Here is a 17,807-nt window from a genome sequence, read left to right on the forward strand (position 1 = left end):
AGTACTTTTCGGTGTAAGGGAAAATGTATGGAGTAAAAAGTACACAATTGTCTTTAGGAACGTAATGAAGTAAAAGTAAAAGTTGTCAAAAATATAAATAGTGTAGTACAGAAAATGACTTTTGTATCTTAAAGTATTTTTACTTAAGTACTCTACACCACTGCTCAGATTCCTCTGTTCTAAGTTGCCATATGGGGAGAGTAGGGAGCGCGATGGGGAGGGTTTTGGTACGCGGCTCAATGCTGGCCCGCTGCCTTACCTCTGCTTAGTGTTTAATGCACTCTTTACAAGGGGTAATGCTTACCTCTGCTTAGTGTTTAATGCACTCTTTACAAGGGGTAATGCTTACCTCTGCTTAGTGTTTAATGCACTCTTTACAAGGGGTAATGCTTACCTCTGCTTAGTGTTTAATGCACTCTTTACAAGGGGTAATGCTTACCATGCTTTATAGGTGCTGAAAATATCATTAGATTCCCCTTGGAGTGAAACTACAGGAAGGTTTCAGATAAATGTTCATATTCTTTACATTGTGAAGTGTTTTATATCTTTGTCATTCAGATGGCGGGCTAAAAGCAAAACAAAAAACAGACAAGTATCCGTTTATCAAAGTCCGTATGATTTGATTTGCTGTTTAATGAGAGAAAAAAAGATAGGTATTTGCTTATCCCCTTTCCTGCTCATAACCTGATCCTTAATAACTAACCCTCTCCTCAAATGTTGGTCCTCATGCTTTCAATCTATAGCCTATTATCACTGCTATTGCTCCCATAGACAGGCATTATAAATATCCTCCACAACCTTTTTCCTCCCTTTCTCTCTTCAGGACCATGCAGTCACTGCAGACCTGTACCGTCCTGCTGGTTCTGAGCGTTCTGATTGGCCTGTCCTGGTCTCTGAACCCCAGGGACCCCAACGTGTGTAGCCTATGGGAAAGGTAAGTCAGTGTAGCTCATCTCATGTCATTGTACCAGAATAGAAGGGAGCACGTTTTTTGTTTATACAGTCTAGTTTGTGATAAAGAAATAGAAGTAGCAGCAGGTTTCATTGTAGATAACTTGTTGTTCGTTGTTGCACTTATCATTGAAGATGTAGCACAAAATATCAACTTCAGGTTGTCTCAACTCTAGACCATGATGGGTCCGTTCTGTCAATGTATTATTATGTCTGAGTATATGTTGTCCTTTCATGCAGCTTCACAACCTCAGTGAAGGAGTCATATGCCCACCCTTATGACCAGGTGACAGAGGAACCTTGCTCTGAGCCACGCACCTCCTACAGATGCACCCGTCACAGGTAACACAGCCTGCCGACTCACTTCCTGTTGACTTCCTGGTTGTGTCCATGAGGTCAGAGGGTAACAGGAAGTATTCTCTATTTGACTTTGTGTTGGCCAGGATCACCTATAAGACAGCATACAGACAGGCGGTGAAGATGGACTACCGCCGGAGGTACCAGTGTTGCCCTGGTTACTACGAGAGCAGAGACAAATGTGTCCGTAAGTTTAACGTCATGGCTTTTCTTTATTAGCATATCAAAACAAACGTAGAAGATTCATCCAGTTTTGTGCTTGGTTGCTGAATTGGTTACATTCTGCAGAGTTGACATGCATGGCTTGCATAATATATATACTCTCCACAAACCTTCTAGTCTAGTAAGAGTGTGTTTGTGTGTGTTTTTCATCACTAGCCCGCTGTACTAAGGAGTGTGTCCATGGGAGATGTGTTGCTCCAGACCGCTGCCAGTGTGAGGGAGGCTGGCGTGGCGACGACTGCTCCAGTGGTGCGTTACATCAACACACACACACACACACACACACACACACACACACACACACACACACACACACACACACACACACACACACACACACACTGCAGGAAAGGACAAATGACCATTACTCAAAAACTGATCCTCACACACAACACTCAATCACACATAGGGCTTTCCAATGGAAACAGCAAGGGACCAAATAAACAGTGATGCGTCATTGAAGTAAGCCACAGTCCAGAAAACAGTTTATTAGACCAGGAGGACACTATGTCCCACTGCCTTCCCTTCCTTTCACCTGCCATTTTATGCTACATCAAGTATATAACATCCCCAAAGCTTATACTGCATGCTTAGACCCAGGGCCCGGGATGTAAAATCAATATTTTCCGTATTCTGCAAGTATACACTTTTGGAATCCTATGCTAAAAAAAATTATAGTTTAAAAAAAAGCTTTATCTCAGCACAGGATTAATGTTTTACATTTTATTTATCCCAGAAACATTTTATTAACCCAGAAACTTCTAGTTAATCAATGCCAGTGTTCTTCTGAACTCAACCAGGTCACTAGTACAGTGCTGAATGGAGGGCTTAACTTAAGCTGGTGGTGTGTGATGCCTTCAGAGGGGATGATGGGAAGGGGAAATGGAAAATGTTACCCCTTTCCCACTTTGTCTCTCTCTCCTTCTCTCTCTGGGCAAACAAGTGCTGGCCTCGGCCCCATACTGCTGAGTCCTATAATAAAGCCCACTGGCAGAATGAGAGCTGACACTTCCTGGAATAGATTCTTGTGTGTTGAGCTAGCTGTGGGAAATGAGAGAGAAAGGCTGAGGTTTAGCACAGGGAGCTGAGAGAAAAACAGAGGAAGAGGGAGAGAGAGAGACCAAGAGAGAGGGGGAGAAGGGGCGGCAGAGGCAGCCAGAGAGAGTGCAAGAGAAAGAAGTGGACAAAGAGAACGAAAGAGAGACAGAGACAGAGAGAGAAATACATGTAGTTTAATAAGAGATTGTTTAGGGAAGAGCGATTGTGATGGAATAATACATATTTGGTGAGGTCGGGGGGTTTGGATACAGAAAAAGAAGACTGGTTGAGTTTTGATACTTAAGAATAGAGTGATATACTCTAGAAGGGTGTGTGAGAAAGAAGGGTATGTGGAAAAGAAGGACTGGATGTGGTTCAGTTAGATAGGTGGGAGATAATGCTGTGGTTGGATGCAGACGTGACCTCCACCACCACTTGGACAATAGACTTTGGGAAAGAAGAAAAGTGTCTCACCTTATCTTAATGCATTCCATTTACAGTACAATGGAGACTTGCCATTTTTAAAGAGCACATCAATCGAAAAAATGTAACGTTTGAACCCTGATCAGATGTAAACAAACATATCGACAATCTCCCTGAGAACAGGTCTGGGCTCTGTTATAAGTTGAGTAAGCGCAGAGGCTTGGGCACAGCCAGCTGGTCCTAGCACAGCTCTTCAAAGCATAGTTGTCCAATCCATCATGTTTCACTCACCCACACTCATGGCTGGCCTTGTCAGGCCTGGACTATGATAGCAGATAGTAGAAGGCCTAGTACCCTGCAGGTCCTAAATCTCCATTGCCGTCCTGGAGAACGCCTGTGCAAACATTATTGCTGCTCCAGCTGAGCTTCCCATAACTCAATGTGTCACACACTCCAACTGCAGCCTCTCAGCGTCTCTGCCCACACAGGGAATGAGTAAACGTGTGATTCATTTAAACAAAGAAAGGAGAAAAAGGTCTTGTTCTGAGTTAAAGTAATAAACATTTCTCTGCTATGTGGTAGTTTACGCTCCAAACCCTAATTTGGCCATACTGTCCCCTCCATTTAATTGTCAAAGAAGTCCTGCCTGAAACTGTGACACAGTACATACTGTATGTGACTGAAGGAAAGAGAGGTGGGTGGAAGATCTCACGATAAACTACGTAGAAAAGATACCGTTCCTGTAGAAAATGTGTGTGCTTGCTTCAGCTGTCTAAAAGTATTTTTCTCATAGTGGAAGAAGTAGTAGTAGTTTTTACTGCAATCGTAGTTGTGACTGAAGCAAGCACACTAGAATCCATTTAGAACCCTATGATTTGTTTGTGATCATTCCCCAATAACCTTAATGAGACAAGTATCAATTTATCATTGAATGATAGTTAGTGAGATCATCACTTGTGTGCAAAGCATCAGTTACATCACCTGTATTGGATATCTTTTTTTTCCATTGAATAGGGTTTGTACCGCAGTCCGTCTGCATTATTGATGAGACATTGGAGGAGTCAGTGTGTGTCCATGTGGGATCCTGGTTCTCGTGGAATCAGAAATGATCCCCCCCCTGACGCTCCTTAACTCTGGTTGAAATCCAAACCCTGTGCGAATCACCGGTTGGCGATAGCCGCCGGAGCCATCCCGAAAGGCCACTGTCAAATTCTCAATTTTAACCTCATCCATCTTGTTGGCTCCATGCAAATCGCCCTGTCAATCGTGATTTACAAGTCTGTAACATAAGATTCTGGAGCTATTAGGGCTAGAGTTGGACATAGACTATGTCTCTGTTTGTTGGAAATTCATGACTATACATGTATAGATTTATTGTCCCTGGGGGAGTGATCTTTACCATTGTCTTCTACTCAGGTTCCTGTGCTCTGTTGTTGTTGGGATGAAACATGACAGTCCCAGTGGTCCAAATGGAATTTCATTGGATTTGTTTTTGTTAATGTGCATTGCAATGACATCACATATAGTATACAGTGTAACACCATACAACTACATCAGGTTAAGTTAATATATAGAAAACCTTTTCAGAGATATCAGATGGAAAACATTGTACACTGGCACACCAGTCCACTGTATGGGGTTTCTTTTTTTACATGTCTGTTATCGTCTGTGTCTGTGTGTGTTTTCCAGCCTGCGATGACCAACACTGGGGTCCAGGTTGTGGTCAGCTGTGTAAGTGTGAGAACGGAGGCCTGTGCAATCCTGTGACCGGTACCTGCCAGTGTCCTCCAGGCTACATTGGGCGCCGCTGCGAGGACCCCTGCCCACCAGGCACCTTTGGCAAGGGCTGTCTTCAGAAGTGCCAGTGTGGAACTGGGGGTTCCTGCAATAAAGTGACCGGAGAGTGCCTGTGTCGAGAAAATTTCACTGGGACATTGTGAGTTGTAGAACTAACGCTCTCTCAAATAGGCCTTCAGCAGTATGTATCAATATAAAGTAAATAGAATGTTAAGGTTGGAAAGACAAAATGCAGAGGCAGTAGACTAATTGTTATACCATATCCTATGGCCTTATTCCATCCTACCAATGCAGGAAAAGAGCCCATTTTGGAACACTAGGTTAGAGCGTGAGTCATTAGTTACACCCTGTGTTTTAGATGCCCCTGAGGATGAGTCATTAGTTACAACCTGTGTTTTAGATGCCCCTGAGGATGAGTCATTAGTTACACCCTGTGTTTTAGATGCCCCTGAGGATGAGTCATTAGTTACAACCTGTGTTTTAGATGCCTCTGAGGATGAGTCATTAGTTACAACCTGTGTTTTAGATGCCCCTGAGGATGAGTCATTAGTTACAACCTGTGTTTTAGATGCCTCTGAGGATGAGTCATTAGTTACACCCTGTGTTTTAGATGCCCCTGAGGATGAGTCATTAGTTACAACCTGTGTTTTAGATGCCTCTGAGGATGAGTCATTAGTTACAACCTGTGTTTTAGATGCCCCTGAGGATGAGTCATTAGTTACACCCTGTGTTTTAGATGCCCCTGAGGATGAGTCATTAGTTACAACCTGTGTTTTAGATGCCCCTGAGGATGAGTCATTAGTTACAACCTGTGTTTTAGATGCCCCTGAGGATGAGTCATTAGTTACAACCTGTGTTTTAGATGCCCCTGAGGATGAGTCATTAGTTACAACCTGTGTTTTAGATTCCCCTGAGGATGAGTCATTAGTTACAACCTGCGTTTTAGATGCCCCTGAGGATGAGTCATTAGTTACACCCTGTGTTTTAGATGCCCCTGAGGATGAGTCATTAGTTACACCCTGTGTTTTAGATGCCCCTGAGGATGAGTCATTAGTTACACCCTGTGTTTTAGATGCCCCTGAGGATGAGTCATTAGTTACAACCTGTGTTTTAGATGCCCCTGAGGATGAGTCATTAGTTACAACCTGTGTTTTAGATGCCCCTGAGGATGAGTCATTAGTTACAACCTGTGTTTTAGATGCCCCTGAGGATGAGTCATTAGTTACAACCTGTGTTTTAGATGCCCCTGATGATGAGTCATTAGTTACACCCTGTGTTTTAGATGCCCCTGATGATGAGTCATTAGTTACAACATGTGTTTTAGATGCCCCTGAGGATGAGTCATTAGTTACAACCTGTGTTTTAGATGCCCCTAACGATGAGTCATTAGTTACAACCTGTGTTTTAGATGCCCCTGAGGATGAGTCATTAGTTACAACCTGTGTTTTAGATGCCCCTGAGGATGAGTCATTAGTTACAACCTGTGTTTTAGATGCCCCTGAGGATGAGTCATTAGTTACAACCTGTGTTTTAGATTCCCCTGAGGATGAGTCATTAGTTACAACCTGTGTTTTAGATGCCCCTGAGGATGAGTCATTAGTTACACCCTGTGTTTTAGATGCCCCTGAGGATGAGTCATTGGTTACAACCTGTGTTTTAGATGCCTCTGAGGAGGAGTCATTAGTTACAACCTGTGTTTTAGATGCCCCTGAGGATGAGTCATTAGTTACAACCTGTGTTTTAGATGCCCCTGAGGATGAGTCATTAGTTACAACCTGTGTTTTAGATGCCCCTGAGGATGAGTCATTAGTTACAACCTGTGTTTTAGATGCCCCTGAGGATGAGTCATTAGTTACAACCTGTGTTTTAGATGCCTCTGAGGATGAGTAGAGAACCACTAGGAATTAGTGGGTACTATTTATATGAGGCAGCTGCCAACGTCAGAAATCAACACAGCACTCTAATAGTCCAAGGTCCACCCTCAAAAAATGTGTTGATCCATGACCCAGGAAACAAAACTGCAAAATGTCAGCAACTAGGTAGATAATCTTGTGAATATGAACACTGTGTGATTCAAAACTTGTAAAAGTTGCATATTAATTTGTTATGTCTTTAGCATCAAAATCATAGCGCATCTTGGATAATATCCCTAGCAACGCTCCTAGCAACGTTCTGGATAATATCCCTAGCAACGATTATATACCCCTAGCAACGATAATATATCCCTTAGCAACGTTCCTAGCAACGTACCGGTCCTTCACTGATCCAGATGAACCCGTATAAGATGTTTTGTCAGCTGTATTTAGCTTACAAGGGCCATCATTGCTTTTGCCTTCTAGCCAAACTAAAGACAGCACATTTGCCAGCTAACACAGCTCTCAAAACATTCAAGGTCCCGACAGCTACATAATGCGATGTTCTGAAATCTGATACAAAAATCTATTTAGCACCTTTCAACAGCTTCTGATCTTGTATTATTCTGGGATTTCTCCGGTCCGGTACATGAGTTGCTTTCTGCAAGCGTGGACAACGGAAAGTGTGTAACAAATGTGACCAAGGTGTAGCATGCCGACCTCATTATGTTGCTAGGGGAAATGACCCAAAATGCTATGATTTTGAAATTGTATCTTTGATTTGTAATATTTAAGCAACGTGCAACGTTTACAAGTTTTGAAACACACAGTCCTCGTAAAAAATTAAAATCTAATCAAATTTTATTTGTCACATACACATGGTTAGCAGATGTTAATGCGAGTGTAGCGAAATGCTTGTGCTTCTAGTTCCGACAATGCAGTAATAACCAACAAGTAATCTAACTAACAATTCCAAAACTACTGTCTTATACACAGTGTAAGGGGATAAAGAATATGTACATAAAGATATATGAATGAGTGATGGTACAGAGCAGCATAGGCAAGATACAGTAGATGGTATCGAGTACAGTATGTACATATGAGATGAATATCATACTCATAAAATAATCTGCGTAATGATGTTTGTTTCCTGGGTCACGGAATGCCTTTTCTGAAGCCTTTTTTTGGTGGGAGGCCCTTTGACAATAAGCACTAGTAGAAGTGTTTGGCAATGCACCACTATTGATGAATTCTACTGTGTACAGTTGAGTATTTGTTGCAAGTGCAGTAATTTTATTTGTCCTTGAACAACTTTCTCTGTATGCTTATGCACTGGATCGCAAAGAGGTTCCACTAAATTGAAAAAGATAGGAACTCGTTAACTTGTACCCTACATTTCCATCTCTACACAATCTGAGTTGAGCTGCCACTCAGAGTTCTTTCCTCCATGTTCCTCAGCTGTGAGAAGGCATGCCCAAGGAGTCCATGCCCGCTGCGATGCCCGTGCCAGAACGGGGGAATCTGCCAGGGGAAGGGGATCTGTGCGTGCCCCCCTGGGTGGACGGTATGTTTCCTGATCCCTACATTGACTCAAACACAGCATCAGTGGGTCAACGTGGAAATCTTTGTCTTTTGAGGTTATCAATCAGATCCCTCTTTTAATGTCATCGTACCATGTACACTCTCTCTCTTTCTCTCTTTGTCTCCTCTCTCTTTGTCTCTTTCTCTGTCTTTCTCTCTCTTCCTCAGGGTGAGGTGTGTACAGAGCGCTGTGCAGAGGGCAGGTTTGGTCCTAACTGTGCCCATGAGTGTGTGTGCCACAACCGGGGCCACTGCGATCCTGAGACAGGCCATTGCCAGTGTGCTGAAGGCTTCACTGGAAACAGGTGTGTGTGTTTATCTAACTCTCTGCAGTAGAGACCGATGCATATGCCGTATACTCAACCTGCACCCATGGTTGGGTAGAAGTGGTTTATATCATACAGTTCATGTATCTGTCATACAGGATATTAAATAGAGTACAAACAGAATAGTTTCTGATTCAGTTCGAGCCAGATATATGTTATTCCACTTTGGTTGCGGAGCTTGTCCTGATTTGTGTGTATGTGTGGTATCTCCACAGGTGCAGCGAGGAGTGCCGGGTGGGTAGTTATGGGCGGGACTGTAAGGGTGTGTGCGACTGTGCCAACGGGTCTCGCTGCTATAACATAGACGGAGGCTGTCTGTGTGAGCCTGGCTTCAGTGGACCCCAGTGCAGAGAGAGGATGTGTAGGCACGGCACCTACGGCCTTCAATGTGAACGCACCTGCCGCTGCCACGACACACACACACTCAGGTATGGATCAAGAAAGGGTACACACACACACTGCCACATATAACAACACACACACACACACACACACACACACACACACACACACACACACACACACACACACACACACACACACACACACACACACACACACACACACACACACACACACACACACACACCCATAATAGTTTTTACATTATTTTGTTGTTTATAATTCTTAGATTTGTTCAATTCTGTATTAATTGTGCTCATCCATGTGACCATGTTCTCCTCTGTCCATTGGCTAGCTGTCACCCACTGAAAGGCGAGTGTACATGCCAGCCAGGCTGGGCGGGGCTTTACTGCAACGAGACCTGCGCCCGTGGTTACTACGGCCATGGTTGCCTGGAGCCCTGCCTGTGTGTCAACGGAGGGGTGTGTGACAGTGTGAGCGGGGGCTGCCACTGTGCCCCTGGGTACACGGTGAGTGAGGAGGACAGGCAACACTGGGGCACAGAATAGCACTGACAATAACTAAAGCTACATTTATTTGGGTTATTTACGTAAGGTAATAAACATGCATGCAGAAATGTATACTCATATTGCATATATTCTGCTTTTCTGATGTTGTGAGCTGTTATAACCTGCTTATGTCTGTTGCGTAGGGTGCTCACTGTGAGAGTCCCTGTAAGAGTGGTACCTATGGGAAGGACTGTTCTCTGGAGTGCTCCTGCTCCAACTCAGTGTACTGCTCTCCCATTGATGGAACCTGCTTCTGCAAAGAGGGTGAGTCACTGATAAGAGACAGTCTGACTGAGCGAGAATAGTCATAATATCTCTACTCCGATGGGACAAACAAACACGCAGACATACTCAACGGTGTGAGTGTGTCTGTGGCTACCTTATTGTGTGAACCAGTCAGTTAGAGCGCGATTCCATCTGTGTCGCTGAAGCGTTACAGATTGGGCAATCTAAATTTAAACAGGACTTCCTTTTGAGCCGACGTATGCAGCGTTTACCGTCACCGCAGTCACCGCTAGCTAACGTGGGAACATTGCCTTTAAAGTTCAATCACGCTGTAACCTTGAACCTCCGCGACACCGTTCCAATCCAGCCATAGGTATCAGAAGCAGACCTGTGTTTTGTTCCAAAATAGCTGCTCCTCTTTACAGAAAGACGTTTAGACAAACATACAGGCTGACAGACACAGACATGTATGATTCCTTTACAAAATGTCCTTCTCTGTCTCTCTCCAGGCTGGCAAGGGCGGTACTGCTCCATGCCCTGTTCTAAGGACACCTGGGGCCCGGGTTGCAACGCCACGTGCCAGTGTGCCAATGGGGCATTGTGTAACCCAGCAGACGGATCCTGCACTTGCTCTCCAGGCTGGCAGGGGCCCCTGTGCGACCAACCATGTCCTGTAAGTGCCAGTATAATACTGTAGCTATAACGTTTGTTAAAAGGAAACATGATCTTAATGTAACTTGGGCCTGATGTGATTTTTTTCATTGCATATATTAGTAATGTTACTCATACTAGAATCACTGTCTTTATCTCTTTACTGTAGCTCATTCTGTGCATCCATAAGCCTATATTCTGGACTTCCCCTTATCTTCAGTCCTCCTTTTCCTAAGTAAGGCTCTAATCTGCCAACTATGATGTATTTACAGTGTATCTTGCCAAAGTACAGTTTGCTTGACTCTGACTGTGCTGTGGCCAAATGGTTCAGGGATTCCCTTGACGATGCTTTCGCTGTTGGCATGTGTTTACTGTACAGATGGGCACGTTCGGGCCAGGCTGCCTGAAGAGGTGTGACTGCCTAAACGCAGACGGCTGCCAGGGTGCCAGCGGGCAGTGCCAGTGTCTGCCAGGGTGGACTGGTAAGCACCGACGCCCCCGTTGAGTTTGTGTCAGCTTGGGATGGACCTGGAAATTAGTCAGTCCAATGTGATCTACAGGTTTTAACCTCTCTCTGTGTCTCTCTGTCTCTCTCTGTCTCTCTCTCGCTGTCTCTCTCTGTCTCTCTCTCTCTGTGTCTGTCTCTCTGTCTCTCTCTTTCTCTGTCTCTCTCTGTCTCTCTCTCGCTGTCTCTCTGTCTCTCTGTCCCACTCTCTGTCTCTCTCTCTGTGTCTCTCTCTGTGTCTCTCTCTGTGTCTCTCTGTCTCTCTCTCTGTGTCTCTCTCTGTGTCTCTCTGTGTCTCTCTGTCTCTCTCTCTGTGTGTCTCTCTGTCTGTCTTGTGTGTGCTTTTCTCTCCTAGGTGCCCGCTGTGCCCAGACATGCTCAGAGGATACATGGGGACGTCACTGTAACCAGAGCTGCTTCTGTCAGAACAGTGCCACATGTCTACCACACAGCGGTGCCTGCGTTTGTCTCCCTGGTTACTGGGGACCCACCTGTCAACAAAGTGAGTACAGAAAATGTTTGATATTGATGCCTGTATAAATAAGTAGAAAATGTCACTATCACCATCAATCTCATTCATATGGTAAATTGTGTGTCAAGTTGCTAAATTGTTATGAATCACCATAATCTCTCTCTTTCTCTCAGTGTGCAGTGCAGGTGTGTATGGTGACCAGTGCAGTATAACATGCCCTTCCTGTGCCCACTCCTCCTCCTGCCACCATGTCACAGGCCAGTGTGTGTGTACCCCCGGGTACACTGGAGCCCTTTGTGAACAAGGTCAGCACTAAATCATATCTCACCTATAGTCAAACTAGCGTACATATAGAAGACCCGCAGCATCTTGGCATACTTTAGTGCTTTACATGGTCATTTTTTTATGTGTGTATTATATTTGACCTTGACGTGTGTTTTGGTGTAATTCCTAGCCTGTCCAGGGGGTCTCTATGGTAAGCAATGTACTGGAGTGTGTAGATGTGCCCACAACTCATCGTGCCACCATCAGGATGGGTCCTGCCTCTGCCCCCCAGGATGGACAGGCCCTGACTGTACTCTACGTAAGTCTGGCTCAATTGATTTTTTACTGTATCACAACATATGCCCAACTTGACCTTTGCTGATTGAAATCAATGCCATTTTTTTTTAAATAAAGAGTTCAAATTCACGAGTCATACTTTGAATCTCTGCATGTGCCTCTAGAATGCCACCATGGGATGTTTGGCCTTAACTGTGCCCAAGTCTGCTCCTGCCCACCCAACTTCTACTGCGACCCACAGACAGGGGAGTGTGTGTGTGAATCAGGACCAGGGATCGACTGCAAAAAAGGTATGGTCTCCCCTTTACCCAAATGAACAGTTACTAACATAAGTTTACAAGCTAGTAAATGACATACTGTTGCCCATAGCTACCAGACTATAATAGTTGTCTATTGAGTTGTCTATTGAATCTGCTACAATCCAGTTAAATAAGACGGTAATGAAACTGTGGTTATTATCTACCTAAGACTATTCAGCATTAAGTATTGTGACGGTGATGACTGGAGGGCCTGTGACGGTGATGGCCCTTGTTCTCTGTGCTCCACACAGAACGCTTTGTGAGTATGATGGTGCCCGTGTCCCCGGGGGAGAGGGACTCGTGGGGGGCCATCACAGGCATCGTGGTGCTGGTCATGCTGGTGGTGCTGCTGCTGGCCCTGCTACTGCTCTACCGCCGCCGGCAGAAAGACAAGCAAGCCAACACACCAACAGTCTCCTTCTCCACCTCACGCACAGTCAACTCCGAATACGCAATACCAGGTACTGTATTGATACAGCGTTGGTGTAAAAGATTACGTTAAAAAACAAATGTTTGCGAATAGTTTGACCACATAATGTATCCATACTGTAGCGCTGGCTAGGTTACAGTTTTGGTTAGGATTCATACACAGTAATGTATTTTATACACAGTGCTGGTTATTGATGTCATGTCCCTTCTTGCTCAGATGTTCCTCACAGCTACCACCACTACTACAACCCCAGCTATCACACATTGACTTGGAGCAGACCCCCTCTACCACACGTCTCCAACAACCAGGACCGCGCCATCAAGGCAAGTGTCATTACCGTCACCTCCGTCTCGAGTCAACTCTGTTACACCCGTGTCCTTTATACAGGATATGCTTGTTTGAGAGGAGCTGTACGATTTCCGATTGGTTAATATTGGTGTCTTTCAAACAGAACACCAATAACCAGCTCTTCTGTGATGTGAAGAACATGGAGAGGGAGAGAGGCCTGTTCGGGGTGGAGAGCAATGCCACTTTGCCTGCAGACTGGAAACACCATGAGGCTCGCAAAGAACCAGGTCCGTCTTTTTTACTGCCTGTTTCAAACTGCCCGTTCTTCACAAACTTTCATCCTCCATTTCATCACCTGGTATTGATTTAATACCAAGACAGGATATTTGTCTTTTATGAGTTTGCTATAAATAAATAGATTATGCTAAATGTTTCATGTTTACAGGAGCTTTCAGCATTGACCGCAGTTATAGCTACAGTGCCAGCCTTGGGAAATATTACAACAAAGGTAGTTTTCCATGCTTCCTATATATCCCTTTTCTCCTTCATTTCCAGCAACTCCAAGTTAACGTGAAATATGCTTGCTTTTCTCTAGAACTACTCTAGGCAACATGTCCATCAATCCATTTTCACACATGCCTTCCTTTTGTGGAACATTTAACAGAAAACATGCCTGAACTGTCAACCCATCACCAGATGACAACTACATGTGACCTGGCTGACCCAGAGCCAGTCAGCTCCTCTGTTAACTTTTACACTTTGCCCCTGGTTAGTAACAGAACTAAAGGACACTGGGGTTGCAGCTAGCAGCAGTTCTCTGAACAGTGAGAACCCCTACGCCACCATTAAAGACCTGCCCGGCCTGCCCTTCGTCCCTCCTGAGAGCAGCTACATGGAGATGAGGACGGCCGTGCCCCATGACAGGTCCTACACCGAGATCAGCCCTCCACCATTCAGCACAGCAACATTACGCAGAGGTGGGTTAATATACTGTTCTTCAAGACCCTTCCAATTTATGTCAGTAGTATACACGGAATATCTGGCTATGCTAGCATGTAAAACAACAAAACAGACAATTCTCTATCACTATGTAAAATGTTTAGGTTTCACATAGCATACTCAAAACAACAAAAAAATATTAGACTGTGCAAATAGACAACTGAGATGGATGGGTTTCCGTAACACATGGTTGAATGGGCAGTACTGTTTTCATGGAAATGAAAGGAGGTCATGTGAGGAAAGGGAGAGGGGAGGAAACCACAGGAATGGATTGGAAAGTCTCAGTATTAGAGCTGGAGAAAGGGTTGACCATAGCAATAACCTCATTCCTAGGCCAGGAGAATCATACCATATATTTCATAGTATGATCCTTAAATTTACCATTCACATTATTTAAAGAAAATCAGAAATATAAACTCCAGTAGACAGATGACAATTACACTTACAATGTTTATTTCAAATTTTTCAGAGCGTAGTTCCCTTGGGCAGGTCCCAGAGCAGGAGCCCCATAATCACTATGACCTACCTGTGAACAGCCACATCCCAGGACACTATGACCTGCCACCTGTCCGACGCCCACCCTCTCCCGTACGCAGGAGACTGCCCCAATGACACCAGCCCTACTCTGAACATCACAACTCAGAAGAACTACTTTTAAACGTTACTGCCAATCAAAAACATTGGTAGGAAGTTGTCTTGGGGTTATTCAAGGCTACAAAACAGTCAGTTGCAGCAGTGACAGTCAGTGCAACCTGACAAAGACAGCAGATTATGCCGATGCTTCTGTCAGTAGGTTTAAATAGTAACACTGCCCCCTGGTGGATTAAGGTGGCATTTTATCCACCGTTACACTCTTGTGATCCAGACTCAAGGACCAAGGCATGTGGGGATAGGCTTTGAGAATGCCAGTATCGCAGTTTGAGGACATACATGCATGCATTTGAGTTTGACCAAACTTGGGATTCCTTCAAATGTTATTTTCACACTGCAGATGAAGGGACTTGGCTTTTGGAGCACTTGATTTGGCATACAAGCCTTTTGACCAGAATAACATAAACCGGGACGGCAATTGAAAGACATTTTTATATCTCCATGATGTCAGTAGTTTAGTATGATGTCCTCTCAAGCCCCTTCTCCCCTCCCCTATAGACAATAGAATGTCAGCTTCCAATTAGGGGAAATCCAGAGCACATTTGTACAGCTAGCACCTCAGAATGTGTTTCAATGTAATCATGCAATATGTTGTATATAATGTACATTAAATGGCTTAACATTGTATGCACTTGTTCAGAAGCATTTTGTGCTCAGGTAGCTACTCTAATATCACACATCAAACCACAGATGAAATTTTATTAAGAAGTCAACCACAAGACGGCATTTGTTGGGAAAATAGTTTTCATTGTGTCTTCTTGAACAGAAAAGGCTGGTAAATCATCACTAATTCATTCTACCTGGATTGCATGGTTTTCCCATATTAGGTATAATCATTTCTTACAAATTCAATTGAGCATTATGTACAAAGGCAATTTCCGTACAAATATGCAACTATAGCCAACATACTCTGTAAATCTATAAATTCCATTGTCTTTAAAGACAAAATATCGCATATCTTTGGAATTGACACCTCATAATGCAAAAAGAATACATAATTTCCAATGATCACTAGCAGGTATCAATAAGGCACTTTGAGACATGATGAGAAAAGAAATGCTGAAAAGTGACAAAAGTAATTATATATGTATAAGTAAAAAATATTATTGAGCTTCTCTAAGGTATGTCTGGGGCAGTGAGAATAATCACATTTTCTCCAAATTGGTAGTGATAGAAATGTGTATGAAGTACAAAAAAAACCTTAAATATTTCATAAAGTATCAAGTATTCTCAGAAACTCTTCACTGCTTATACATCCTATAAAAAGGCTGCCAGACTACTGTACATGCCTCTATTAATATATTCAGTGGATAAATCTTTGTAGATGATTGTAGCTCATTTTTGACATACCGGTAATTGTAATTGCCGCCGCCCCCCCCCCCGAAAAAAAAAAGAATAAACATGCCCAAAAGAAAAGACACTAAGCTCAGAAAAGTGGGAGAGAGGCCTCTGGACAATAGATTCAAGACTACAATACATGAATACAGAGGATGTCAATGTAAAATTGGTATCATGTGAGGAATAGATGGTTTAAGTTTCATTTAGGTTTCCTTCTCAAGTTAAATACTCTCTGACCTTGTCAAAGTGACACCTTGATAATTGATTACACTGAAAATATAGCACCAACATGTTTGCCAATGCAACATACTGTGTAGTTCATAAATAAAGTCAACTTTTGGCCAGATAATACCATATGGTCCAACTACCCCTACGGGCCATTCAGGCTCAGGCTTACTTGTCCAAGGTTTACTTTCTACCTGTACCCATTCTTTCTGACACTACACCTGATACAAAGTTACAGAATGTACACATTGTTGCACTGCTGTCACGAAAAGGTAAGCATTGTACTTTCATTTAAAATCAACACACTTCCAACTCAGACGATTTCTGTCTTTAGAGTCTGACAAACCAGAACATCTATTTCTCAAGCTGCCACATTCCCTCAAACCTAAAAATGGAAGGTCAATATTAGAAGGTTACAGTAACATTACTATAATCCATCTGGCAATTATCTCAGATTCAAAAAGCAAAATAATCCATACAAATCATATTTTTTTGTCTAGATCTGATGAGTTGCCCTACAGTATAACTACGTAAACAAAAAAGTGTGGCATAACTGTTTTGTCATACAAGACAACGGTGAGGTCAGATAATAATTATCAGCCTCTAAGAGGAAACTATTTCTGGAGGTCAGAGGTCATGTCAAGACCGTACTCAACTTTACAATACAGTACTACTTGGTCTTCCCCATGTCTGTGTGCTCATCTCGTTTTGGTATCATTTCTTTAACAACTACATACCTCTTTCAAGCCTGTGAAAACAAGTCACAATTTGGAACCTATATCCATATTACCATAGTTGTCTGATTGTTTCATGAGTAATAATATAGATGTCATTCCATAAAAAACTACTGTCTTGTGTTCAGAAATATAAACCACTTGATGGCAGTGTCAAGTTTGAGCTCCTCTTTGTAACTATGGCTTTAGAATGACCAATCCCATCGCTCAGTCTAATACAAACCCCCATAATCCTCTAGCGGTCAGAGGGGGTTCACTCCATCTCCATTTAGTGACATTCTATGGTAGTGTATTTGGAATACCAGGCCAGAGATCCCTGGTTCCAGCCCCCATATCCACTGATTCATAGCAGGGTTTGCTGCTGTGCGTGTTTAGTGTTGTGACAGTTTAGACATGACGCAAAAGCTCACTATGGATCAAAGTCCACTGTAATGGTTAAAGGTGCTTTCTGTGCCTCTCTCCCTAGATATGGCTCTAAACAGTGAAAGCATCTGCCCAGCCCACATGCAATAACTAGAATATACAAGCTCATATATCTGAAGTGAATACACAGCTTTTGCCAAACACCAAAGGCAATCTAACCTGCAGATTATGTCATACAAAATAAGACAGATCATACATCAAACAAAGGAAATAAAAAAGTAATTTAAAAAAAGGCATCTCCCATCCATGTGTGGTGTGGGGGGTACTTGTCCAGGTAAGTTGGTGCCTGCCTGGCTTTACATGATGGAGCAGTTCTCCGGTCTGGGACCTCCCTGGAAAAGACAGGAAGTGACATAGGGGCGTTAGAGGAAGTGAGGGGACAGGAAGGGGCTGTTGTCATAACAGCAGGAGACACAGGAAAACTGGGATAACAGTGTTGCTGTGTGTGTGTGTGTGTGTGTGTGAGTGTGTGTGTGTGAGTGAGTGAGTGAGTGAGTGAGTGAGTGAGTGAGTGAGTGAGTGAGTGAGAGATGTTTGTGCTTTGAAA

General features: G+C 43.5%; 2 protein-coding genes across 5 annotated transcripts in view; one reads left to right on the forward strand and one right to left on the reverse strand.

The window, feature by feature from the left end:
- Nucleotides 1–15,167, forward strand: part of LOC115141081 (platelet endothelial aggregation receptor 1-like) — a 39,150-nt gene extending 23,983 nt beyond the window's left edge. The window contains exons 2-23 of one of the 3 annotated variants that reach the window (XM_029679690.1): nt 824–934; nt 1,192–1,293; nt 1,395–1,495; nt 1,687–1,779; nt 4,681–4,927; nt 8,100–8,205; nt 8,391–8,527; nt 8,764–8,976; nt 9,246–9,420; nt 9,603–9,723; nt 10,194–10,357; nt 10,715–10,817; nt 11,196–11,342; nt 11,486–11,617; nt 11,767–11,895; nt 12,038–12,163; nt 12,424–12,633; nt 12,819–12,925; nt 13,054–13,177; nt 13,336–13,398; nt 13,664–13,867; nt 14,359–15,167. In XM_029679690.1, the coding sequence (XP_029535550.1) occupies nt 828–934; nt 1,192–1,293; nt 1,395–1,495; nt 1,687–1,779; nt 4,681–4,927; nt 8,100–8,205; nt 8,391–8,527; nt 8,764–8,976; nt 9,246–9,420; nt 9,603–9,723; nt 10,194–10,357; nt 10,715–10,817; nt 11,196–11,342; nt 11,486–11,617; nt 11,767–11,895; nt 12,038–12,163; nt 12,424–12,633; nt 12,819–12,925; nt 13,054–13,177; nt 13,336–13,398; nt 13,664–13,867; nt 14,359–14,501 (3,054 nt within the window). In that variant the 5' untranslated portion in view covers nt 824–827 and the 3' untranslated portion in view covers nt 14,502–15,167. The remainder of the gene's footprint in view (nt 1–823; nt 935–1,191; nt 1,294–1,394; nt 1,496–1,686; nt 1,780–4,680; nt 4,928–8,099; nt 8,206–8,390; nt 8,528–8,763; nt 8,977–9,245; nt 9,421–9,602; nt 9,724–10,193; nt 10,358–10,714; nt 10,818–11,195; nt 11,343–11,485; nt 11,618–11,766; nt 11,896–12,037; nt 12,164–12,423; nt 12,634–12,818; nt 12,926–13,053; nt 13,178–13,335; nt 13,399–13,663; nt 13,868–14,358) is intronic. The other 2 variants (XM_029679691.1, XM_029679693.1) reach the window with 2 other exon arrangements.
- A 58-nt stretch (nt 15,168–15,225) lies between these two features.
- LOC115141082 (lamin-A-like) overlaps nt 15,226–17,807 on the reverse strand; it is a 29,526-nt gene continuing 26,944 nt past the window's right edge. For both annotated transcript variants that reach the window (XM_029679694.2, XM_065000074.1), the window contains one exon: nt 15,226–17,592. In XM_029679694.2, the coding sequence (XP_029535554.1) occupies nt 17,557–17,592 (36 nt within the window). In that variant the 3' untranslated portion in view covers nt 15,226–17,556. The remainder of the gene's footprint in view (nt 17,593–17,807) is intronic.

Source organism: Oncorhynchus nerka, linkage group LG14 (assembly GCF_034236695.1).
Source record: "Oncorhynchus nerka isolate Pitt River linkage group LG14, Oner_Uvic_2.0, whole genome shotgun sequence".
NCBI lineage: Eukaryota > Metazoa > Chordata > Actinopteri > Salmoniformes > Salmonidae > Oncorhynchus > Oncorhynchus nerka.